Consider the following 26,060-nt stretch of genomic DNA (forward strand, 5'->3'; position numbering starts at 1 on the left):
TGCAGATCTTAGAGTCCCTGAATACTCATTAGATGTGAAGTCTGCACACAAATCTATTTTTTAAGTGCAGAAATAAAGTTGCAGATTTACATGGTATGTTGTAATAGAGTTAAAGGAGACATTACAGCCAATTGAACATTTTTTATTATTTCCTTTGTTTAAGACAGCTAACTAAGGCTTGCCTCTATGTTTGAATGATTGGCCATCAAACAGAAAGAGCCAGTTTGCACTGGGTTTAGAACTCGTTAAGGACCCTTCATGGACTTCTGTGGGCAACTGTGTTCCTTTTTACTCTCAATGAATGTCTATAGCATTCTGAAATTCCATAAATGGATAATTGTTTTTTGTTTGATGCCTCCAAAGTTAACTTGGGAAAAGGAAAATCACTTATTTCCTTCTCATCATGAGGGTACTGGAAGATACAATTATAGTTGTATGTTAAGTGCTGCAGCTTAATGCATTTTGGAGTTATAACTCCTGAATTTATATTGGTGTAAACTGAAGCAGAGTCAGTTCAACAGAGTTTTATTTATGGTAAAAAGCCAGAAGTTGATTTGCACTTGACATGGTTCTGTCTTAGGGAGGTTAACAGCTAATCACTTTGCTCAGGTTGAAATAAAAATAAAAGCCTAAATTATTGCCAGATACAAAAGGTCATGTCATTCAGTTACAAGAATTGGATTAATCACTTCTTTCAGTTAAAAGAAAGGAAACACGGAACCAAAAACAAATAAATAAAAGGGATGCTTTCACACAATGGGTAACTAGATGGCACATATGTCTATTACTGGATGTCTTTAACAAGAAAATACAACATAAGTCAAAAACGGATGCAGCATTTCTGTGAAACATCTGACTTTTACAGAAGCTGACATCCTCAAATTCTTGAGGAAGCTAAACAACCTGGCTTTGCTAAAATTAGGAGTTGATCTGTTGTGAGAGAGTACATTCCACATCTTTATATTTGTTTTCTGAGAGACTTTTGCTGTTTGCTTATGGGTTGCTATGTGTGTGTGGTGGTATGGTGGGGTAGTCCCCACCTTTTGAAACATCTGGTGCTGGCTTTTGTCCAAGAAAAGATTCTGGACTGCGTGATTCAGTGAGCCCAGCCTGGCTTAGTGAGCTCAGCCACTACATTCCTGTAATGGAAGATATTTAAGACACATATGAAGGAACTCATTTATTGTCAGGGTGTGAACTACATCCTTGTCACTTATTATAATGGCATGTTTAGTGTCAACATGGAACTGCATACCTCATAGCTTGGACAAATGAAAAAGTGCTCTCACAGGGGCACCAAGTACCTAAATAAATACCACTCTACTAAAAAATATCTTCCAATCCCTCTCTTGAGAAGTGCCCAAAATAAACTATGCACAAGCTGTTGCCTGTTCAGCCACAGGCTGAACTGGGTGAATTAAGTAGGGATTGTTGTGATGAACAGCATCCTCCCTTTCCCAGAGTTCAGGGAGATTGCAGCATGGTACAATACATATTTTCCTCAAATGCACAGGTAATGAACCCTGCAGGAGGAAAAAAATGTGAGCAGATATTCAATGGTTAGTTCTGCCTCTAACAGAGTACCAATTTTGCAAATTGTATGGTATTTTTGTTCTCTGTGTTGCTCTGTACTTGACATTGAGAGGAGATAAAACATAATTTACTTGTTGCCTGAGGCAAATTCAGCTAAGCTCTCTATCAAATAAAAATTCAGTACAATATTGTCATTGTTGTTCATATGTTTTAAATATGATGAAATATATTCAACCCTCAGAGTTTCTTCGTGGCAGAGAAAGTCACTTCAATATTTTATTTGAAATTGATAATGCACTGTAAATAGCCATTTTAATGGGTGTCAGAACTTTAACCTCAAACTGTTTCCCATTTGGCTGAGGTTTTTTATTTCATATTTAACTGTATTCAGTATATGGATTTTCCTTCATTGCATTCAGGAAGGGAAGAATGTTTTCAAAGTAACTAATAGCTGCTTTTTTTCTTTTTTTTTTTTTTTTAAATTGTCATCAAATTGATACTTCACCTTGCAGTAGTGACAACGGCAAATATCCTCAATAGATATTGGGAAGTAGGACTAGGAGAAAGGCATAAATACTAAGAAAAATAGGAACATTGATCAAAAAAAGTCTGCTATCTCTTCGAGTTTAAATCATAACTGAAAGAGCTAGATTCTAGGGAAAAATGAAAGATGTACAGAAAATCTACTGCTAAGATTACTGTGTGTACCCAAAGAGGCTGCTATGAAATAGGGAGGCAGGTAAGTTGTACTTGTTAGTACGAAATAGACACTCTGTACCACTAGAATTAGTGAAAAAGCTGGAATGATCGTGAAATTTGGGGTACAGTGAAATTTAACAAACCAATTTTATAAAGCTGACAAAGTATGCCTGATGACGATCATTAGGGTAGGACATGTTTTCCTAGTAAAGAGGGATATGGATGCAGTTTAAAGACTAATCTAAAATTTTCACTTCTGATGAAGTAAAGACCCGATAGCCAATTTCTTAGTATCTGTTGACAAAAAGTGACAAGGCAGGTGAGGAGGTTTAGTCACACTGAAATTGGCTGCTCGTCGTGTTCTTAACTGAAGGACACTCAGCTTACCCTTTGGGCCTCTACCACCACTGGGATAATTCATTAATGTCACCAAATTATGTAGCTTGTTCTCTTCCTTTTTATGCCATAGCTGATTTCAGACTAATCCAACAAAAGCTTCATGAGAGGGTAGATATTAAAATGCTTGTTAAAAGTGTCCAGTTTCAATGAAGCAGTTCAAAAGTTGAGGCAGACTTAACAAAGATGCAGTTAGCTAAAAGTGCTGTGCTTTACTCCTGACAAGGCTTGACAGCTGACTGCTGATTAAACGTTGCAGTCCTTACCCCAGGAAGCTCTGAGTCAGCCTAGAATTAGGAAAAATCTTCAAAGCGGTCAGAACTTCAGAACTGTGCTTTACAAATGAGACACTGGATATGTAATTCAAAACAGAAAAGGAAAAGAATACATGACATATTTTGCAGATAAGCTTGAGCACAGGAAGCTGACTTTGACAGACAAAGTATGCTTTTCCTGACTGATGCTTCAGAGTACCAGTAGATGCTGCAGCGCATCATAGCGAGGGTAGCGACGTTTCTCTACCTGGTAAGAAAGATCTTTTTAAGTGAATTTGTCCACCTAGTGCTGTGTCTAAATGACACCTACATTTAAAAAAAAAAGTTGTTTTTTTTTTCCCTCCTTGCAATTTTAGCATATTTTTCACTATGACTTAGTGAAGTACAAGAAAACAATGTAGAAAACAAGGTAAAGTTTTATTTTTCTCTAGCTTACATTGATTAATATTTTTAAAGAGCATAATGACAAAAAAGGGAGGGTAATCGACTGGCAAAAATTGGGGGAAAGAGTGTTATTGATATTCCTATATTAATGGCAAAGGTATCGACGTCATGAATTCATTGAAAAGTATTGCTGCTGTTAAAGGCACAATCAGGTGAGGAAAAAATACAAAAAAAAAAAAGGTCTTCTGGATATGTTCAGAATCTTACGTGTTTGGAGAGAAATGCCCATTTTGTGGCATCAGATTGAAAATTCTGTTTGTCTTCATCAAGGAAAATACATTTTTCCTTTGCAAGTAAAGTGAAAATGAGACCTATTAGTATTGGCAAAATGGGGATTATTGATTAATGAGAAAAAGAATCCCCTTTTAAATCAGAAAATCCTGATATTTCAAGAAAAATATCTAATGCTGCACAGAGTATAATACCTTCTTTCTATTATCAATGGTACTGGCTTTCATGGAACTTTGTGATCATTGCCAGAAAAAGGACAATCAACATATCTGTTTTAAAAAGAATATGCTTCAAATCAATTTACATAGAACCAGTATATGGGTAGTTGAGCTACTTGACCATTCCTAATCCTTCCTGCCTTATTTAGCTAATTAGATCAATTTCCTGATGTTGAATCTACTGTTCAACACAGGTTATATCTTTAAGTCTGTTAAATAATGAGTTTCCTTTGAAAGGTTAACTGTGATTCTGAGGCCTAAAACTCAAGGATTGTTAGTATCTTTTAGGAATAGACTCACTTTGTAACCCTAAATATAATTTAAGCATTGTTATAGCTGAATGAAAAAAAAAAAAAAGCTAAGTGGAATAAGCATCCCTTTGATACATAATATACTAGTTCGGTAGCTGTAAGTATTCATAAAGATGCACCTGCAGCAGCATGTAGAGCACCAACTTTACAGGGAGCTGGCTCCTTATGTATGAGGATATTGAGGGACTCCAGTGGAAAGTGATGAACTTCCCAAATTTTCTAGCTATTTAGTGTCAGTGCTTTCATTTAGATCATTTCTTCCAGAATGCCTTGGAATCTGAAAGACTTCTCAACCGTCCCTTGTCATTTTTGCACCAATGCTGTAGGCATGAGGTTCATACACCCCATTTAGTGTACATTCAAATTTACCCTGCTGTAAGCAGGTGAAATAGGAATTTAAATCAAAGATCTCAGTTGTTGAATTAATTCACAGAGAATTAAAAAAAAAAAATGCAGATAAATTGACCAGTACAGATGATTAAAATCATAGAACCATAGAATGGTTTCAGTTGGAATACACCTTAGAGATCACCTAGCTCCAGCATTCCTGCCCTGCTCAGGGACACCTCCCACCAGACCCGGTTGCTCTAAGCTCCATCCAGCCTGGCCTTGAACAGGGGTGGGGCATCCACAGCTTCTCTAGGCAACCTGTAGCTATGGCTTCATTATTGTGGGGTTCTACTTTAATTCTACAAGTATCATGGGTATGAATACTGTTTACTTCAGATACATTCAAGGAGTTTGTTCCTGAGACTTTGTTGCCTACAGCTGGATTGCTGTTAGGTGTGTGGAATGGAATGTCATAATATAACTTCACTCCAAAGTTAGGTGGGAAAGTTCTGGGATGATAAGTAAAACAAAATTTGCTAGGAATATTAAATCATAGTTTTAGCATTGTTTAGTCAAGTTTGCTTTCTGAAAATTGTTGTTATTTACTGATTTAACATGCAATCAAAATCAATAGTCATGCCCTTCAAGACTCTACTTACTGGGAAAATTAAAAAAAGATTTTTCTATGAACAATTCTATGTTTATTTTCATTGTATTTGCCATATATATATATATATATATCATACCTTTATTTTGTGTTTCTTCCTGTTTTACACACTGGAGCCTTGGTTTATGGTTTATGGTTTTGGATGGTTTAGTACTGGAAAAAAAGCAGTATTAATGATAACATAGATAACATGAAGAGTAACTTTTTTGGAGAGGAATCAGTGTGAAAGTTGGCAGATGGATTTTTTTTTCCCTCCCAAATTCACACTTATTTATTGCAGTGATAACCAAAAGCCTTGTAAACTGAGTTGTATTGGATTTTCTTCACATGTTTTTATATTTCCCATGAGGCAAATCCTCAAAGAGCCTTAATATCTGCATGCAATCCTTTATGAAAGGCAACAACAGGAAATGAATAGTTTTAAAGTTTGCCAATTCTTGTGGGATTCATATGAGTTTACTAGACCCATAATGCTGTACTTTGAGTATGTGTAGCTTCAATTTAAAATACAAATAAAATCTAAAAGCAGGATATTCAGTAATTACTATAACCCCAAACTCCTGTAATTATGTGCCGACTGCTGTTTGGAGTTGAGGAGAGGTTCAGTGTCTTTATGAAACAGCAGAAGCTCCAAAATAGGTCGGTGCTAAATCACACGTCTTTTTAACACCATTCTGACATGTATTAGAACTCAATGGTATGTAATTCTTGGATTAGAAAATTAGGGGTAAATGCTTTATTTGTCTCACTGTTAGTCTGCTATGGGTATGAGTTAGACAGTGCTGTCTACCCAAGAAAACCTTTTTTTATTGTTGTTTTTGTTTGGTTTAGCCATAACCCATGGCTAAATATACAGAAATTAGAAATCAGGAAACTTCTTGTGTTTTGTGCAGTTTTTTTTATTGCTTCCCTAGATAAAAATCTGTCTGTACTGTTCCTAATGACCTCCTTTGGTTTTGAAAATTTTTTCAGAAGAGCAAGGAACTGGAGACTCAGTGACTTTCTCTGTGAAGAATTTTCTTGTAATTTTACCTTAAGGAATTTATATGGTAAATGCTTAGCCTCCTGATATCCACTAAATGTTGATCTTGATGGGAGTCTTTGTCTCTCTTTGTTGGACAAGTCCCTTCCAGCCTGGATTACTGTACTTCACTTGTTTGTAAGCTGAATTTAGACTGAGGAATTCATTTCATATGAGACAAAATACGCTGCCATTTTCTCTGTCACTGAAACTTCTGTGAAGTACACGCCAGTGGGTCAACATAGACCACTTGGTCAAGGGTAATGCCTGGTGAGTGGAATCTGGCTACTGAACAAACCTTCAGATTTCAGGCAAAGTCAGAAAACAGTTCTATGGAACACCGCAATATGTATGTGTGTATATATTTATATTTGTTTTATGGCTTCAACAACAGCTATGTCTTTTACTGCTATGCCACCTTTAACCAAAATAATTTTTCAGGTCCAACACTCATATTTATTATTTCCTGTCATGAATGTTTCTTGGCAATTGACTCTCAAATGTTAGAAAGCCTTTCTTGAAGGAAAAAAATAATAATAATAAAAATAATAATAAAAAAAAATCCAGTGTATTTTCTTTTTACACTGAGCTTCTTTCAAGCTGTTTTTTCAAATAGTCTTTGGAAGTTAGTCAGTCATCTGTAATAAAAGCCAATGAAAGGCGAGATGTAATTCCCATAAACTCTTTGAAAATGATAGGCCTAACTACCCAGTTTATGTGCAACTTAAGACACTTGGGTGTTTTAAAACTCTATTTCCTTTCAAACCAGTAACATCACTTTCTATAGCTTAGAGAGAGAGATGATTTTGAATGTCTCACAAAATTGCAGAAAAGGTGCTTCTACAACAGATTTTGTGAAGTACTGTGGCAACTCAGTATTTAAACACAATTTAAAATGTACATTTCGTTTTATTTTATTTTACCAATATCAATCTGACAGCTACACTCAGTAAAAATTGTGGCTGTCTGTCTGCAAGAATTGCATGTCATTTCTTTGCAATTTTTTCATTTAGCCATAAGAACATTTGAGTTGCGCCGACGACATCCATGCAGTAAGTGAACATTGCTGACATTCACTGGGTATGAAAGTGGTCTTCAGGGAAATAACAGATGAATTAAGGAAATTATCCAAGTCAGGTAAATGTGTGATAATTTACTGAATTAGTCTAGAAAGGAAATTGTACCAAAAGCTTGTTGGCAGAGCCAGAGAAGCCCCTATTGCAATAAAATAGTAAATGGAGTCTGTTGAACAGTGTAATTAATAATTTAATCACAACTAGTGAAAGAATAAAGAATTACCCTGTTATAGAGTCAATTGCCTGAGCTACAAAAGTTTTGCTTATAGAGTTTAGATACTTGACTTGAGGAAAAAAAAAGGGGGGGGGGGGGGGGCAAGAAATACTGTGGTTGCTTTAGGTATTACTTGCCTGTCTTTTTCACAACACTTTGTGTAAAGATATATAGGAAGTCATGATATAACATGAAATATCGTGAGCTGATAACTAATGATGGATCAAATTATTGTTTATCAAATTTCTGAAAGTGTCAGAAAAAGTGGTATATGAGGGTGTTGTGGCTTAAGCTGCTTAAGGAGCTTAGGCAGCTCAGCACCACAGTGTTCGCTCCAAGATACATCCCTAGTGGGGTAGGGGGAAGAATCAGGGAAAAAAGAAATATCAAAAGCTTGTGGGTTGAGATAAAGACAGTTTAATAGGACAGAAAAGAAAGAGAAATAACAATAATAATGATAATAGTAATAATAATAATACATACAAGTCAAGTGATGCACAGTGCAGTTGCTCACCACCTGCTGACCGACTGACTGATGCCCAGCCCATCCCTGAGCAGCGGTCCCCCCACCCCGCTCCCACCAGCCATCCCATATAGTTGTTCAGCATGACACCACATCGGATGGGACGTCCCTTTGGCCAACTGGGATCAGCTGTCCTGATTCTGTCCCCTCCCAGCTCCTCATGCTACCCAGCAGGCAGGGCGGTGTGAGAAGCTGACAAATCCTTACACAAGCAGTGTAAGCGCTGCTCTGCAACAATTAAAACATCAGCATGTTATCAATGATATTCTCATCCTAAATCCAAAACACAGCACCATACCAGGTACTAGGAGGAAAATTAACTTTATCCTAGCTTGCTAGCTGAAACCAGGAAAGAGGGGCAGTCTGTTTCCTTTTGTCAGCTAGGGTAAAAAAATAAATAAATAAATAAATCCTGTCATTTTGGCTCGTGTTCTGAACATTCATGATGCCCCTCTAGAGGGTTAGTGTGCTTGTATGGCACAATGCTGGCTGGCACAATGCTGGCTGGCCCAAGATTTCATAATTTGCACAGGGGCATGTAACAGGCAGACATTCAAAAAAAGTAAAGAAATGTCTTATTTGGGTTCTTAATGGATGAAGGGATTTCATTCTTACTGATTAAAAAAAAAAAAAACAGCGAAAAGCATCTACTGTTAATTCTATCTGCTATTACCATTAACTAATAAAAAGAGGAAAAAATAAACAGTGTACTGACTGATGACATAAAATTTTCAAATAACCCATAGCTTTGTTTGCACTATTCGTTTTGTGAAGATTATGGGTGATATTCAAGGAGAAAATATTAAATTGTTTCATTAGTTTTATGTCTCTGTTTCCAGGTTTAACTGAGTTAGGATTTGATGAGTTTAACACAATTACTCGACTGATTGTTGCTATTGGAACGCAACCATGTTATACATCTAATTTTATAGATTATTTTTTTTTAGTTGACTTGGTATTATGTTGTGATAAAGGGTCCTTTCGCATTCTTGTAAAGTAGTGAAATAACTCAACCAGTGAAGTAGTAAAAAAGAGAAGAGTCTTCTAGGTGAGACATGTTCTCCCTTACTTGCCTTTAGATCGTAGAGTACCAACTTATATATAAACTATATTTACTATATCAACATCTAAATAGAATAGCCATGTTCTTGCAGAAACCAAAGCAAATTCCTGTGTGGATTACAGACCCCTAGCAACTGTGACTTCAGCTAAACGCAACTGTTCAATTCTGTTTTGAACACAGTTCTCATAGATTTTTCTATTTGCACGTGAAACCTGATTGAATTATACACCCTAGTGTTTTCTTATTCCCTTTTACTGAAAAATAGGTGAAAGGAAAATTAGGTTTGATTTATCTTGTGCTTATAATTGAACAGAACTGGCTATGGAAATTTCGGCTCACATCTGAACGCCATTCAGGCTTACATCTGAAGGAAACAGCCTAGAACCTACATCTGCAATACAGCATAAAACTCAGTGTGGTTATACCTACGTTTTTAAATTTTGTCGTAGGTGCAATTTGAATTTTGTGTGTGTAGGTGTGTAGAGAGAAGAAAGTGACTTTCTTTCCTTGCATCTCACTTCTGTGAGCTAGTCCTTGAAATGCCTTTGTGATCTACAGCTTCTTCTGTCATTGGAGATATTTTACATGAGTTTTGAAAGACAAAAACATAATTATTTATGAAGCACCCTTAAGTGCATTTTTAAAAGAAAAACCATGGATTCATAAAGAGTTTATATGGAACAAGGTCACTACAGCTATGCTGTGTGGAGAGAGACTTTAGAGATAATCAGTTGACATAGGAAACCTTCAAAGGCTGAGGACCAATAAACAGAGGGAAATGAGAATGAGGAAAAAAAATGGTTTAAAGTCTAAAAAGCAATATAAAAGATAATCTTGATATAAATCAAGAAATGAGGAGTAAAGGATTAAATGGAGAATGAATAAACTACAGTTGAATGTAAAAGAAAAAATAGAGCTGGTATAAAAGAGGCGTAGAACTTTAGGATGTGGTGAAAGTGAAGTATGATATGATGAGAGAGAACCTATTTCAAAAAAAAAAAAAGGAAAAAAACAATAGTGTTGTGGGAGCCTAGTCAGGACAGAAGGAAAAGAATGATTTGATTTTTTGGGGATAATCAGTAAGTGATGGAGAAGTAATATGTGATGGTGGTTTTAGTTGATTGGCTTTGAAATTTAAAACTGGAAGAAACCTCCTGGATTGCTCAGTCTAATCTTTCTATTTTAAGCAACCACATCATGCTATTCCTTTTCTAACCTGTCTTGGAATCTTCCTCTTCCTAATGAGAAACTGCCTAGAATTTCATTGTTCTGATTGTTAAAAAAAAAAACTTGTAACATTCAGACTAAATATATTCATGGCATAGATTTTGTAAGCAGCTCAGGGCTACGTTAAGCTGTTGAAGTCAATTGATGCACCACAGGTGAAATAACTGAATGCCTAGTGAGGAAGTAAACAAGCCAAATAATAGGATATTATGTATTGGTATGAAAAAGGCAGGAAGAAAATGGGAAATGTATGCTTGCTTTCAGTAGTTGAAAAGCAAGTATTGTAATTTATTGTTTTATTATTCTTGACATTCTTTTAACCTTATTTAGCATTATAGGGTTCATTAAAGGCTACTGTCAGAGTATAAGAGTCTGAAAGAAGAAAATACTTTGTTTGGTTTTGGTTCTTAAGTCTCTAGTAGAAAGAAATGGTTATTAGGAACAAAGAAATGAGTAGGAATTAGTTACTTATTCTTTTTTTTTTTTTTTTTTTTGAAAAGCATAATTAATAATGCTGGAAAGTACTAACTTCTTGACTAGATTTTGTGTAGCTATGATACTGTACTGGAAACCTATCTACTTTTCTTATATCAAGAATTCTATATTTTCTTTGTGGATTTAAAAAAATGTGGATATTCCTGAGAAACAAATGTAAACATCTTAATTATATGATTAATAAAGAGCATCTGTGAACTAGAAGTGAGGATATAAAACAATATTTTAGATTTAAAATCATTTAGCAAGATACTTAGATGGCGAACTTCTAGTAGGGATGACTCTGTCTTGCTGAAGCACAAAAACTTACAGCAAACTATATTTTCCAGACTTCATAGTGGCAAATAGCGGTAGCATTTAGAGTGTTATAGTCCTGGAAGTAATAGAAGGGACATACTGTTCCCCAATAACTGTTGATTTTTGGAGAAAAATTTCTCCATTGGTTTACAGAGTAGCATAGAGACAGAAACTGGCCTAGGCTAAACCCAAGAAGTTGTCAGAAAGGTTTTGGAAAGAAGTGGAGAAGTGTCTGTAATAGCCGTAAGGATGTCACAACCACAGGGAAAGATGTGACTACAAAATTAATTGGATTACCCAGTTACATCCCAGTTGCTTTGGAAAATTATAGTAATGCTTCCTGTGTCAACACAAAGGTGGAACAAAATAATTTGATATTTTTTTTAAAATCATTGTGTAATAAATATTTTACAAATCTTTTCTTACTTTGTGGGGTTTTCAGCACGTTAGTCCTGATTTCTATAAATATGTTCATTAATTCATTAGGCTGTTTTGACAAACATCAGTGCTAAAATTCTCTTAAACTTTTCCTCAGCTGTCTGTTACCTATGATGCAAAAATGGGCAGCTGAATGAGGTGGTACTCTTACTGTAAGATAAATCAAAGGCTAGTTACATTTTTAGGCAAAAAATGGTCATTAATTTAATTTAGCATAGACTTCCAATAATATTATTCATTTCTATAACTGAAGATTCTTAAAATAAGAAAATATTTTCAGATACTAAACACCAAGTAGCAGCATTCACAAGCATTAAGTTATAGATAGTGTATTGCTTATAATAAATATCCTGACAGAATAAATGTCCTGCTCCCACAAGGAGGTGTATTATGTGATTAGATCTACTGAAGTTGTATTTAAAATTCTGTAATTCATTTTCACTTACAAAATCTGAGTTTTAAATTCAATTTAACAAACTTTTTTAAAATATCCTCAGAACAATCTCTGTTAAAAACTGAATAGGAATAGATAAAGGTTTTCACTCTTTTCTGTTGTCAGGATCTTTATAATATTTTTAAGTGCCATTTCATGTTCATTCAGATGTTATTCCATTTACAGCAGATAATATTAGATAGTCCAATTTTCTTTAAAATTTTCAAGACTGATGCAGGAGGGATATAGAAAATGCAAAGAAAACAGTCTTGCTAATAGTAGGATATATTAGATTATTGAAAATACTCTCAAGAAAGCAAATTAGTACCTTACATGAAGCTAAGAACAGAAGACAGTTTCCAGAAGGTTTCCTCTAGATAAAAAGGGAAACTTTTAGAGCTGAAGACTAATTTTGGATAAAGATTTAGATATTTGTGGTGGAAGTCAGTAGTATAATGGCAAACATCCAACAAAGAAACAATGGCAACGTGTAGGATATCCATCACATTGCAAGACTTTTTCATTCAGATGCCTGTCTTCATCACCATTCAATTAACTGCTACTTTATTTACAAAAAATAAGTGTTTTATGATGAGTCCTTAAGGTTTTGCTAGCTGCAGTATCTATGTGTCAGCATAATCAGACAGAACAGTTATAGAATGTGCCTAAACAGATGGAACATTAAAAAAAGTATAAGTTTTAGTTGTACATCATGCTAGAAAAGATGAATAAAATGGGCATAAAACCAGATGCAGCTGTTGAGGATTCTACATGGGATTGAACTTCTTTCTTGTGCTGTTATATCTGGAATCCTTTAGAGGATTGTATGGGAGATTTGTATCCAGAATTTTACCAGCATAAAATAGTTGTGGTTTTTTTGTTGTTATTTTGGGGGGGAGGGGGGGGTGTACAATCTAGGACTGAACATTTACCTTCTGTAAATTCTCTTGATGAATTATTTTAAATAACTTAAAAGCTATTTAAACGTTGAATTCTATTTAAAAAACTTAAAATCCCATGTCTTTGGCTAAATGGTTTATACTAGTACAGCTATAAACTATAATGCAGGCTTTCCAATCACAGGTATTTCATTTACATTCACCTGTCTTGCTCACTTTTAGTATTTGTGGCTATCTATCATGCTGCTGAAAAGCTGAAAAAAATATATTTAAAGAGTTATATAGTGAAATTCAGGAGCTCTTCTCGTTGTTTTCATAAATGACCACTAAATAGATTGTCATTATTACAAGTAAGCCAAAGTGAAGTCAAATACTGAAGTCCAAGCCTGAAGAAGTAGTTTAACATGAGGAGGGGAAAAAATGTAATCAAAAGAATACATTTTCATTCACTTTTTGTGGTTATTGGGATCAGCTGGAAAAGACAAATTAGCCTTAAATATGCAGATCATCAAGATTTTATGATTTTAGTGCTTAATTCATGATCCAAAACTAAGCAACAGTAAATGCACCATCTGGATAGTTAATGATTATAATCTTTTTTGAGTTCTGTTGCTATGCTTCCCAAAGTCTGTTTTTCTCGTTTGTATCCCTTTGTCAGTCAGTGTTAAAGTCATGTGGTTATTTAGGTTATTTAGTGTGGTCATGTGGTTATTTAGGACTTCATTTTGGTGAGGAAAATTACAGATAATGTTAATTACTTCTAGAAAATTTGTAAGGCTGTCTCTTCCGTGCATTGTTAACATTTCAGCATGTGCCACCTAAGTTTTTTTCAAGATCTTCTAAAAACATGGCAGAGGATTGGGAAAAGAACTCGGCTTTGTATAAGTCTCTTGCTGAAAGATCTGGAAACAAGCTGTGATGACTCTGACCCATTATTCCCTTAGTTCAAGCACAGTAACTTCTAGAATTTTGCAGGAGGAAATAATAGTTTATAGCTATCACTGACAGCACACTATGCAGAGCATGATGAGTTTTGATATATTTTCCTTGGTCATAGGTATGCTAAAATTGTTCTCAAATGGCAGCTGGAATGTGTAAGCAGGGTGAACTTCAATCTGAAGAAATAAGAAATATGTAAAGCATAGGTGTATGATAAAAGAAGTCACACCTTTACCAGTGGCAGTGTCTTTTCTCACTTGTTATATATAGCAAAATAGATGCAGAAGAAAAGGTCCGTGACTTTAGGATGCCGTATCCAAGTTTGTGTGATCCACATTTAAAACTTCCCTAGAAACTTAGAATATGCAGAGGAATGAGATTGGTTGAAAGCACAGCTAGAAGATAGCTTGAAGAGTTAGACAAGGTTCGTCATAGAGTCAATTCACACTTAAAGACTTTCTAAAAATTTCTGAAAGCATGCCTTTTACTTTATTTTGCGTGGAGAATGATATTCCGAATTGAGCTGTGCAAGCCACTAGAACTGTAAGAATTATTGCTGGAGTCTATCTCATCTAACTTTCCTGTCTAACTGTCTGTAACTGTGTTAGTTATACTTTCCTGTGTAACTGTCTAACTGTTACTCGTATATAGACTATGTACTGTACTTTACCTGCACATTTGGAATTTTGTTGATGTTTGCTGGCTACCTGTTTCTGCCTCTTGCAAATGAAAAATTACTCAATTCTCTCTACACACAGTTGTCAATGCTTTTTGACTTGTGTATCAGTCAATTAATTCAGGGAGCTATGTGCCTGCGGACTAAAGAGAAATGAATGGAGAGAAAGATCTGACAAATTTTGTGTAATTTTAGTTGTTAGGAAAAAGCTTTTGTTACTTTAGAACCATTAATTACTTTGGATTCTAGCTCCTAGGCACTTAGATAGTTGTTTGGCTCTGAAAGATTATGAGAAGAAGAAAATAAAGGCTTACTGACTGTCATTTTCTTAGTTTCAACTGCAAGAAAACTTTGTGAAATGTTTGAGCTAACCTTTTATAATGCGAAACAATCACGTGGCTAATGATGGAATGACAAGACTGATCATATCACAAATTAAAAACATAATGAAAGTGGGGAATTTTTCAAGCCTGCTGGCATTTTACTGCTATGTACAGAAGCACAAAAAGTATATTTGCCACTAACATATAATTTTTGTATAAGAGGTTACACCTGTATGCTCATGGCCCATAATTACTAATAACTTTTCAAGCTGAAGGAGGAAAAAATGATTATTTCTCTTTAAGACTCATTTTGACCAAAACTTATGCAGGGTGTTGTGGTTTTTCTTTTTTTTTTCCTTTTTTTCTTTTTTAAGGTATTTACCATTTCCTGCATTAGTAAATGTTCAATCCCTCAGCCAATGATCCTGGATTTTAATAAGTGAATATCTTGAATTTGAAACACTAGTGTGTGCGTCATACTTTTACCTACTGTTACAACCTACTCTCACAATCTGTAAGACAGTAGCTTTCAAGAAGAATCTGAAATTTTCAGCAGTAGCTATTGTCTGAATCCGGTAAGCATTTATTTCTTCTCCTGCAGCTATGAACTTCAAAAAGAAACAATGTGAGAATAAAGTATTAGATACTCTTCAAATCACCAATATAGATTTCCTTTCACATATACAGACTTAAGCTTAAATGAGGAAATCGTAAGTTATCATATATTAATGAAACCAAAAGTCAGAAGCAAGAATGGAGGCTTAAATGGCAGTAGTTTGCTAATATGATAGACAACCAGGGACATGCTTTGCTATACATGTGAATAACTCCGATATCCCTATCTTTGGGTTACACATTCTTGTGTTTGTTCTTTCCTTTTTAGGAACCTGTTTCTGGCCCTATGGCATTATGTACATTAAAGGAATCAAAACTATTCCAATCATTTCCTCCCGGGCAGCTACAGAAGAGCTGAAGGGAACAGTGCATGCTTCATGTGAATGAAGAACATTGCTGATCCACGGCTAGGTAAGACGAAAGGAAACTTTCTATGATATATGCTTCTCAGCCACAATTCAGAGCAGTCAGTATCAACCCAGGGACAGCTCCACCCACTTAATCACTTTTATAATTTATATACACTGTTGCAGTTGCATCTATTTTTTTTTCCTTTGCCCAATCTATACTTACCTGTTAAAGTCTACAATTCTCGAGTCTAGGTTGATTAAAATATCAAATTTCTGTCAGTGATCTTCTGATTCTCATTATGTCTATTTACCCTTGCACTTAACAATGATCAACAGTCCTATTAATGGAAGTATTGTGTCTTTGATTTTGTTCTCTTTTTTTCATCCCCAAAATTTGTATGTAGCTTTCCTATGAAGCAGATCATTCTTATCTTTTATCACACCTACAAATTTCTTTATCTGAAACTTGCAAGCTTAAATTTTCTGTGCTCTCATTTCTGCAGAAATAGGAAGCCAAACAGGGGAAAATGAAAACAAGTGGCTTTGAGAGTACAGATATGCTAGACTTGGAAAGTATTCCTAGCAGGAATGCAACTTCTTTAGTCAAAATCGTCCTATTACTAATTAGCATATTCTGAATCCCTCATGGGTGTATATTGTGTCAGCAAAATGAGTTTTCCTGAAACAAGTGTAGTGACTTAATTGTTCTTATATCCATATTAGAGACTGTCAACTCCTCATGTCACTGTTCATCTACGTATGCAAATAAAAGCTGGTAAAGTAAACGTGGCTTGAGGCCAAGGATATAGAGAAGTAGGTTGCAAAAACGTTAGTACTGTGTTCATGGGATAAATACGTTAACCTAAAATTTGTGTTGGCTTTTCATTTGAAAAGCTGTGACACCAGCTGAGTTTGGGGCAAAAGAAGTTTGCCTGGGAACCAGGTATAAAATGCAGTCATATGAACTGGTAGACAGTGTTTTTCCAGTGAAGAAAATCAAAAACAGCTGAAGATATTCTGACATCCACTTTCTCAAAAATTTTCCCTCAATTCTTTCCTATAGCATCCAAAACATGGCACCCCATGGGCACACTTTTTCTGATTACATAGGATAACATAGATAGCATAGACTGCTGTGAAGAGTCTGCTTCTCAGCAAGTTCTCTAATACATTAAGTAACTGGACCTTTAATAATATGATGATCAAAAATCATGACTAATTGAAGCAATTTGCCATACTGAAAACTTCGGATAATCCTGGGATGCCAAAACAGGTAGAATAAAGTTCTTCATACAGCGGTTTTCAATTTGTGTGCAGACCACTAGAACATTTTACCAGTGATTTCTTAGAATGACTTTCTCATTTTTGGTGTTCTCTTGATTCCTGAGAAATATGGTACTGTATTGTGGAATAAAGAGGCCGTGAAGAATCCAAAACTGTGTTGATGCAGGATGACATGAGACAGGAGGTACTAGACTTTAGCCTGCTGAACAAATATTAGTGAAATTTCTCAGCAGACCTTTACAAAAATAATCTTAGTAGCCTGGTTTAGATGAAATGCCAACAATTTGAAATGCCTTTGCAAAGGAAATAACAGATTCAGTTGATTACAGACTTAGGGTGAATAATGGAACAAGTTTGATATGCTGTTCCCTACTAGATATCTTGGGGGAAAAACAAACTGTAACACTGAAGGTAGTCTAGAGCATGTACTAGATTAATGAAATACGCAGAATTTAATAAATGGAAAAGTTTTTCTGCTATTAGATAGACCTGACAGTTATTGGAATCATATAGTAAAGCTATTCAATTGGAAAAAATCATAAATAGCCTACTGTTGCCTCTAGCATATGTTGCATTGTGTTGAAATGGCTCCTCAGAAAATTACAAAATATATTAATGCATAGAAATGACCACACACAGGAACTATTTTTCTTGGCATGCTGTTTATAGCCTGAGAAAAAAAAAAAAAAAATGAGTTTGGTGAGCTAAGTGACATCTATATTTTAAGTATTGCTATTCCTGTATTTTTTTTTTCATTTGCCATGTTGCTTTGTTACTTAGGAGAAACTAGAAATGAATACTAATTAGTCACAATGAATATTTGATGTATACTACTCATTTCTTTTTAAGCCAGCTTCATGTTTTTCTTCCAGATGTGATACTTTCTCACAATGGCTTATATTGTTCATTATGACTAAATGAATAAGTATTTTTTGACAGTAACTGCCCTAAAAACAGGCTCATACATACTGTTATCATGAGCTTCATAAACCTTCTTCCTTTTATTATATTTTTTTCTCCTGAAGTGTACTTGAATGATCTGAAAAAAAATAATAATAATAGAATGAACAATCTGGAAAAACTTATAAGAGACTCAGCAGTGGCAAGTGAAAGGCAACACACTTGAACAGGAGTAATCATCTTTCACAGATACAGGATGGTGAATAAAAACCGAAGCACCTTTTTGGTGTTATTTTTAGCTCTGTGGCTTTTCATTTGATTGATAGAGTTCTAATTAAAATTTTGGGAAGTAATAAAAATGAGAATAACCATTTTTACTAATAGTGTGCTAGCTAAATTTTTTGCTTATGCTTTCATTATAGAATCTTTTTTTTTAGTTTTACTCAGACATGAAGATTTTATAAGTTGAAACTGTAAAAGTCTGTCTAGTAGGATTGCATATTCTTTTTTCACTAAAACAATAATAGTCCGAACTTGAGTATGCACTTAGTGACCTCACTCCTCACTGCATTACTATTTTAAAAGATGTTCACTATTCTGTGAAATAATATTCTGCTTGGAAAACTGAACTTACAGAATTATCTGTTTTTATTCTCATAAACAAGTGGATGTTTGTACACATTGACTGCTGTAGGAGATGTGTAGTATGATGCAGTGGGAAGAAAGCTGCTGTGTGCCTATCTGCTAGATATACTGAAATGCAAAAACAGACTGTTGGTCTTCTTGATCTCCTTAGTCTTAACGTTATTAGCAAAGTGGAAGAAAGTTGACACAAGTTGGAAATAGCCTAAAAATAGGTTTCACCTTTGGGTCTTTCATTTCTGGTAGTTCTGAACAAGAGTTTATTACGCTGCTTTTCTTGCTTTGAATTGTGATGTGTACTTAAAGCAAGGTTAGGATCCTTAGCTTGTGTTCTGGTGGCTTCACTCAGTGACTTCTTGGGGAATAAAAGCGTAAAAGGTAATGAATGAGGATAGCTCCACTTTAAATGGAGGATGATCAATGCATATTCCCATTCCAGTGTACAGAACTGTGAACCACAAGAAAGGAATAATTCATTGTCCAGGAACCTCTCTTCATATTTGCCATTGCAGACTTACTTATCTACTTATAATTTAGAATTGAATGTATGATATCTTTTAACCTCAATAATTCTGAATGATCTCTGCTCACCCAGGAGGCAAGCTTTCTCCTAATGGATTGATAGGTGGTGAGTTTTAGCTGTGATTTATTTTTATTTTGTACTGTATGTTTACTCTGAAGTTGGTAATACCATATGTTAACTTAAATTATGTGTGGGTGCTCAAGGCGAGTGTTTTTTACAGTAAAAACATTAATAGCAGAAATCTCTAAGGGAGCTAGTTATATGAGGTCAATAAATTCTTGACCTTGTCAAGCTTGGCTTGGTATAGCTATTGTTGAACTGAAATAGCTTTTCAAATAAACAGAAGTTGTCATAGTTTTCTTCCATTTTTCATTTTTTAATATGAAGCAATATTCAATGACCAATATTTTTGATTAGTGATAAAAAATGGTATTTGAAATCAAGAATTGAACCGAGAACTATTACCGGAAGCAGTAGAGTTTGTGTTGTTTCTTAGACTGTGAGGCTGGAAAGTTTTATGTTTTTCTTAAAAAAATAAAAAAAAAAAGGGGGGGGGGGGGGAGGGGGAGGAATAGTGTTGCTAATTTAGAAAAAAATACTGTAAAAATTCCACCTGATGTTTCTCAATCAACTCATAATTTCTTAATCATCCAAAAAGCAATAGAAATCTTTAATGTTAACTCAGTTTTTTCAACTAATTTCTTGAGATATATTTCCATTAAGCATTGAAATCAGTTTTACAGTCTGAAATCCCATGGTATATTTACATATTTTTATGTTTCACAGTTCACCTTGTAATATTCAGAGAGAATTTCATACTGAATTTAATTATAAAAGCCTTCCAAATCCACTGCATTAAAACCTGAAGATACCCCCTTTTGTTTGTATAATGATTCTTCTGTTTAAAAGGAGGGGTTTGTGTAAGCATAATAAAACTGCCTACCTAGGTTCAGTTACCTTTTTTAACCTCAAAGTGGAACTTTAAGATGAACCTGAGGTACTCGTCAGAAGAAGCAAATAGTCTGAGATGGTAGTTGCAAATGCGTCTTACACAGTGAAGATTCGCAGTTCCTGGCACATGGTCTTTACAGGAAAATTCAATTGATTGGTAGAGTTTGCAAGACAAGTTCTCAGAATTTCATTTGCCTGTGAAACTACTTGAATTTGCTGCATCTGTCACAACAACGCAATTTGAGTAGTGCACAGAAATATTCATTTGTATATTTAAATTTAGTCTTCTATATATTTTTTTTAAATTGGAGGCTACATCTATTACTTTTTATCACAGCAGACCATAGAGAGTGTTTCTCACAGCAACTAGAATGTGCCTCAAGCTGTTATGTGCAGTTTACAAGCTATTATTGTGACATGAATAACAAAGTTCTATTTTTGGAAGTGTACAGGAAAGGTAAATGAATGGTTCTACTGATAAGATAAACAGACAAATGAATTAAGAAATTTTATAATTAAAGTTGGTAGTTTCAGGATTAGTAAGAAGCTCATAATATAGTATTATCCTCTTATGTGCATAGTGTATGCTACAAAAAACTAATATTCTCAGGAAGAAAGTGATAATCTTGACTGACAATCCAGCAAAGCTTTTAACAGCTGGCATGTTTTGGATTGAAGCTTTAAAATTTCCAAGTTACAGATACTTTATAATGGAATTTTAAGTATTTCCTTTTCTTAGGCAGATAATTAGATCTAAGTAAGACCAGTGGACTAGCATTTGAAAACATCATTAAGCAGCATTTAACATCAACACAAAGACCTAAATGACTGTAGCCTTATTTTCTGCTACTGATATGTATAGAAGTCTTGGTTTTGGCATCATATCTGAAAAGTCAATTAAGTGTTGGTGGATACGTGTCGTTTCCGATGTTGTTCTCAAGCTGTTTTTTAGTAGAAGTAATAGATGCTGTAGGGAAATCTGAGCACAGAGCAACCTTGCATTGTCTGTTGTGGATCACTGTTTTATTACAGTGCCTGACAATGAAGCCAGTCTGTTTGGTAGGATCTGATAGTGTCTTTTTTCTTTGTTATTACACACTGGATTACTGTCACCCTCCTCAGTGAGACTGAGGGCTTCTTTTACACTGCTGCATTTGAAAGGTCTAATCCATGAATTGTCCATCCTTGCAGGACAGCAGCACTGAGCAAAAGAAAAATACTCTAAAGCTTGACTTAAAAAAAAAAAAAAGTCTTATGTGCAACAGTTGTTCATGTCCTAAGCCGGTTCTAGTGAGCATGAAGAATTGAGAGTTGAATCCTTTCTTCATCAGGACAGACTTGCAAGCCTTTTCTTTCATTGAGCAGTTTATTGTGATAGCTGTTGCTAGTGCTCTATTGCAGTGCTGAAACAAACCTATCCGCTAAACACATGCTCCTTGGTAGTTTGTCAACTCTGCCACTACCAATTCTGCCATGATGCCATGATTTGTTGGCATGTGCATATTTGATGGAGCTGTCTGTACTCTGGGCACAACTGTTTACAATCCCATGTATCTTCAGATCACTGTCCTGTAATTTTAAATGTTATCTTGTCCTTGTGAAAGGAAGGTATGAATATAGGGTATATTAACACCACTTTTCTAAATTGCTGCTAAACATCCCATGCACTATTCATTTTCTGGATCTACCAGTCATACACTTCATCGTATTATTGAATCATTGATAGAAGATAGGAAGTTCTACTGACTACAGAACATTCAAAATAACCTTTATTTCTGCCTAAAAGTAGGTCTATATTACCAATATTTTATGAAGAGCAAACTTTGGTCACTTGTCTATTTAACTCCACCAAAGGAGAATGAACCTTAGGGAATTTGTGAGAATTTACAGAAAAAACATACACAGAAGACGATCGTAGGAAAAGCATTTCCATAGCTCCAAATGAGACTAAGCAAATGCATGGTTTTACACTGTGTCACTTTCCTCTCAAAATACCCAGTATGAACAGCATATAAAGTATATAGGAATGTACATGAGAAAATCACGTTAGAAGTAGGATTGTTAGAAGAAAGGCAATACAGAACCTGAGGATAAAGGGGGAAATTCTTCACTAATGGTAAATTCTACACTGTTTGTCTCTTCTGTCTCTGAACAGCAAAAGCTGTCTCTTACTCATCATCACTAGTGATGTCCAGGTAGTCAGAAATTAAACGCTTCACTAGCTGTCATTGTGACAACAAATCATTTTAAAATTGATAAATCTTATGTATATCTACCAGCATGGCACATATATAGAGAGATATATGGATACAAATAGATTTAGATATATGGATATACTGTGTTGGTATATCTTTTTACTTTAGGCCAAGGAGTATATAAAATTATTAGGTAACTATTAGAAAACTATTCATTTGATTTTTGCATAGTATGACCTAAGACTGAGTGTTGCAATTATGATATTTGGGGGAAATAAATTCAACTGAACACACAAAACCTGATGACCATGTCAGCTCCAAGCTGTCATCAGTGTGCTTGCCTTCCTACCTGCCTTCCTGCTAGCTCTTGAGATTTGCTGTAAGCCCAAAACAAGCACTGTGTAGGTGTTAATTAGTGTAATAACATCACAAACAAACAGTGAAAGTGTAATGAAATGCAGCTCAGCCCAGTGCTTGCAATGCAGTATTCATTCCTAAAATTAGCCCCTACTGCCAGAGTAAGTCTCAAAGTCCATTCTCTTAGCTTGATCTGTTTGCTTTTTTTGTGTCTTCAGTTTTTAACTGGTAAGTTCATAGAAACATCGTTAGATTTGTATTGAAATAATATCCTGAAAAACATGTCTTTTGTTAGAGCTTCTTGGGTGATTAATGTTAAATACTTGCGAGGGAAATTCATTGCACTAAAAAGTTTATAATCTAGATAAGGATGACCTTTAATAGCAATTGTAAAACCTGTAGCCCAATGACCAGCTCTAGCCATTGTTTCAGATACTTATATTTTCCATAGGGGTTGACAACAATGGTGATTACCTTATATAATTAATAAGGAGAATGTTCTTAAGTATTTTGCTTAATTGGTGCTAGAGGAGGCTTATTAGAATAGACAGAATGAGATGGGAAGAAAAGGTTGTTTTTAAGTAACTTTATCATTTGCTAATCTATGAGGTATTCTCTTTTGAGTCTTAATAGTGGTCTCTTAAAGTAGGGGGGTTGAACATAAAGCGTATGTTGGGGTATTTTTAATTGGTTTGAAATGGACATGAAATTAATGTGTAGTTTCCTTATTTGGGAAACTGAAAATTTAATTTTACTTGGAATTGAAAATAGCCTTCGAATTAGCCAGTGTATCTTATTAATGTTTTCCTTTCTTCATTTTTTTTAGATTTATCTCTTATTTTCTTTGTATTGTTGCTGTGTTTATTGAGAGCTTTATCATTTTTTTCATTTAACTTCTAAAGCTGTTACATCTCATCCTCATTTAGTGACTATCTTGTCTTTTCTTGGACATCACATCCTAGTTTCTCATTTAAATAGCTTCTTTCTGACCAACTTCAATGTTATCTGCCACTTTTTTTTGATAACACCGGTTTACTATTTATTTATATTCATTTTCTCCCTTTTTTCTTTTTCTGCTGACTTTAATGGTTCTTATCTACTCAATTGCTTTTGATTGCTTTATTTTTATTATTCCACATCCTCCTGCATAAGCATATTTCTCCTCCTAGTTTTGAAGTCCATGGCTATTCACGACATTAAATAACAAATGTCTGCAGTTGTAGGTTCCTCTGAGGTGTTATCTCCTCTTCAAGACTCTGGTGTTTTCCCAGAACATATTTTCTATATTTATTAAAGACAATGGTTTTGAATTTGTGAAGGACAGATAATTTCTTTTTTGCCCAGTATTGCTGAATGGAGAATTGAATGCAAAAATTCTCTTTTGTAATTGTCTTGCTGTAGTCAATGTTATTCTTTGCTCTTCAATTTTGCTCTTCAAATGCAGCCCAAATCTTCAAGCTGATAAAAATGAATAAAACAGAGTGGGTCCATTGTGACTCACAGGAATGTTAGCATTACAGTCCTTTAGAGGATGGTTTGATTGCTTGTTCATACGTTTTCAATTATAGAATGGTGGGAAAAGTAACCCTTTTTTGTGTGTGTGTTAATGTTACACACGTATCATCTTTGTTATAAAAAAAATGAGCATAATTTTTCCAACTGAAAGTAACTGGAGTTAATTGTTAATTGCCAATTATTACAGAGTGGTCTTTCCTAAGACTGATTCCGGAATTTTGGATTTTATATGCAGTATCTATTACTTTGAGCATAGAAATCTGTCTTGGTACTTTAGATTTCATGTTATTTATTTTTAAGAGGTTGCGTGTAATATATTCACCAAGATGCAATCCTCTCTAGTGAATTTCTGTAAAATCACAGCTTCGCAAATAGCAATGCTCTTTGTTTGCTCATGCCAATAAATGTAACTATATGTTTTTCGTAGAGGGCAAAAGTCAATATGAATTTTCCAAGTCTTTTCCCCCAGAAACTCTCTTCATGCTGGAGTCTAAACTCCTGGAGATTTTAAAATGTGATGTATTTATGTGTAATAAACAGGTGTATATTCTGTGCTGTTCCTTATCAGTATCTGTGGATTTTTCCCATGAGGCAGGAAGGATTTAAGCTGATTTTAAAACATCTGATACTATAATACTTGCTTAGCACTTATAAAGGAATAAACAAACAAAAAAACAAAAAAAATTAATCACCGTTGAGTACATTCTGTACTTACCTCTAATATATTTGAAAATAGAAAAAGATAGATCTACAAGCATTTATTTTTATGAGAGAATAAAAACTACTTAAAAGTATTAGCATCTATATAAATCAGAAAGTTTCTTTGGAATAGTGAAATAATGTTAATTTTCAGAAATCACAATAAATGCTGTGGAGATGGGTAACACAGATTTTTTTTTTGTCATTTTATTTATTTATGTATTTATTTATTGACTGACCAGAAGTGTTTGTTGGTCAACAGGCTTCAAATGAACAGTTGCAAGATTACCTGTTCCTTATCTCTGCTGCTATTTTTTCTCACTGTGGGGTGTGTCATCATGTCTCTCTCCTGTCCCTCTGCTCTATAGTGGCCCCCATGTTGATGATCTGAACTGAAGATGATTCTGTGAGGAATTATTTGCCAGAGTTTGTTTATGTAGCCCTTTGAACATATGGAGCTTTATTTGCACAAGGATAACTCTTCTAGCTGGTCTCGGTCCAGCTCTTAGTGGGCAGGTGTCTGCAGTCCATAAATAGCAATGACAGTGCTTAATAAACCATAACAAGAATTTCAGCAAGAAAAATATATTTAATAAAGACAGTGGATCTATTGATCAGGTCTTGGAAACTCAGATGCATAAGATTGTTCTTGGTTTATGGTTTAATTGGACTTTTTTTTATATTATCCCCGTAATTTTTTTTTCCCATGCCACTGCAAGAATTGTTAATTTAATCTTATAAATGGTTGCTGCTTTGCATTTTCAGAACTTGACCATAAGAATGATAATTTTCATGCTGTACAGAACTTTAGGATTTGTCTTTCACATATGCTGTGAAAATACAATCTTTTAAAACTGTCTCTTCTTGAAATAAGATTGATTATAAATACGCTCCTCCCCAACATGCAGCAATATTCAAATGCACATAAACTATTCATATAATCTCTTGTTTACCATCTTTTATATATTGATGAATTGAAAAAAAGTACAGACAATTTAAAGGGTTTTGTGCAGGTACTTCTTTCCACTTAAATGCGTTCGCATGTAAATTAACTGTCCGCACTTGAAATGTTATATGATGATGGTCTCTTCTATCCCTAGATAATTAAGTAACACCCTCTACAATCACAAGCAACTGGTATCTTTAGTCCATTCACATCCAGAAACATCAGTATAGAAAGCAGCTCTAGTTACAGACCAAAATGAGGGATAAAGGGAGAGGTAAAGAATATAGCGATACAGAATAGGAAGGTCTAGGACATTTGGTAGGTGCCTAGCTTGAACTACACCCATTTCATCTGA

At 34.7% G+C, this 26,060-nt stretch overlaps 1 protein-coding gene across 1 annotated transcript in view; it reads left to right on the top strand.

The window, feature by feature from the left end:
* The window catches only part of LOC308198916 (uncharacterized protein), an 802,411-nt gene that overhangs the window by 563,936 nt on the left and 212,415 nt on the right, over positions 1-26,060 (top strand). Inside the window, exon 10 of the mRNA XM_080602160.1 lies at positions 15,612-15,754. Coding sequence (XP_080458286.1) covers positions 15,612-15,730 — 119 coding nt within the window. The 3' untranslated portion in view covers positions 15,731-15,754. The remainder of the gene's footprint in view (positions 1-15,611; positions 15,755-26,060) is intronic.

This window comes from Anser brachyrhynchus, assembly GCF_964034855.1.
Source record: "Anser brachyrhynchus genome assembly, chromosome: 8".
NCBI lineage: Eukaryota > Metazoa > Chordata > Aves > Anseriformes > Anatidae > Anser > Anser brachyrhynchus.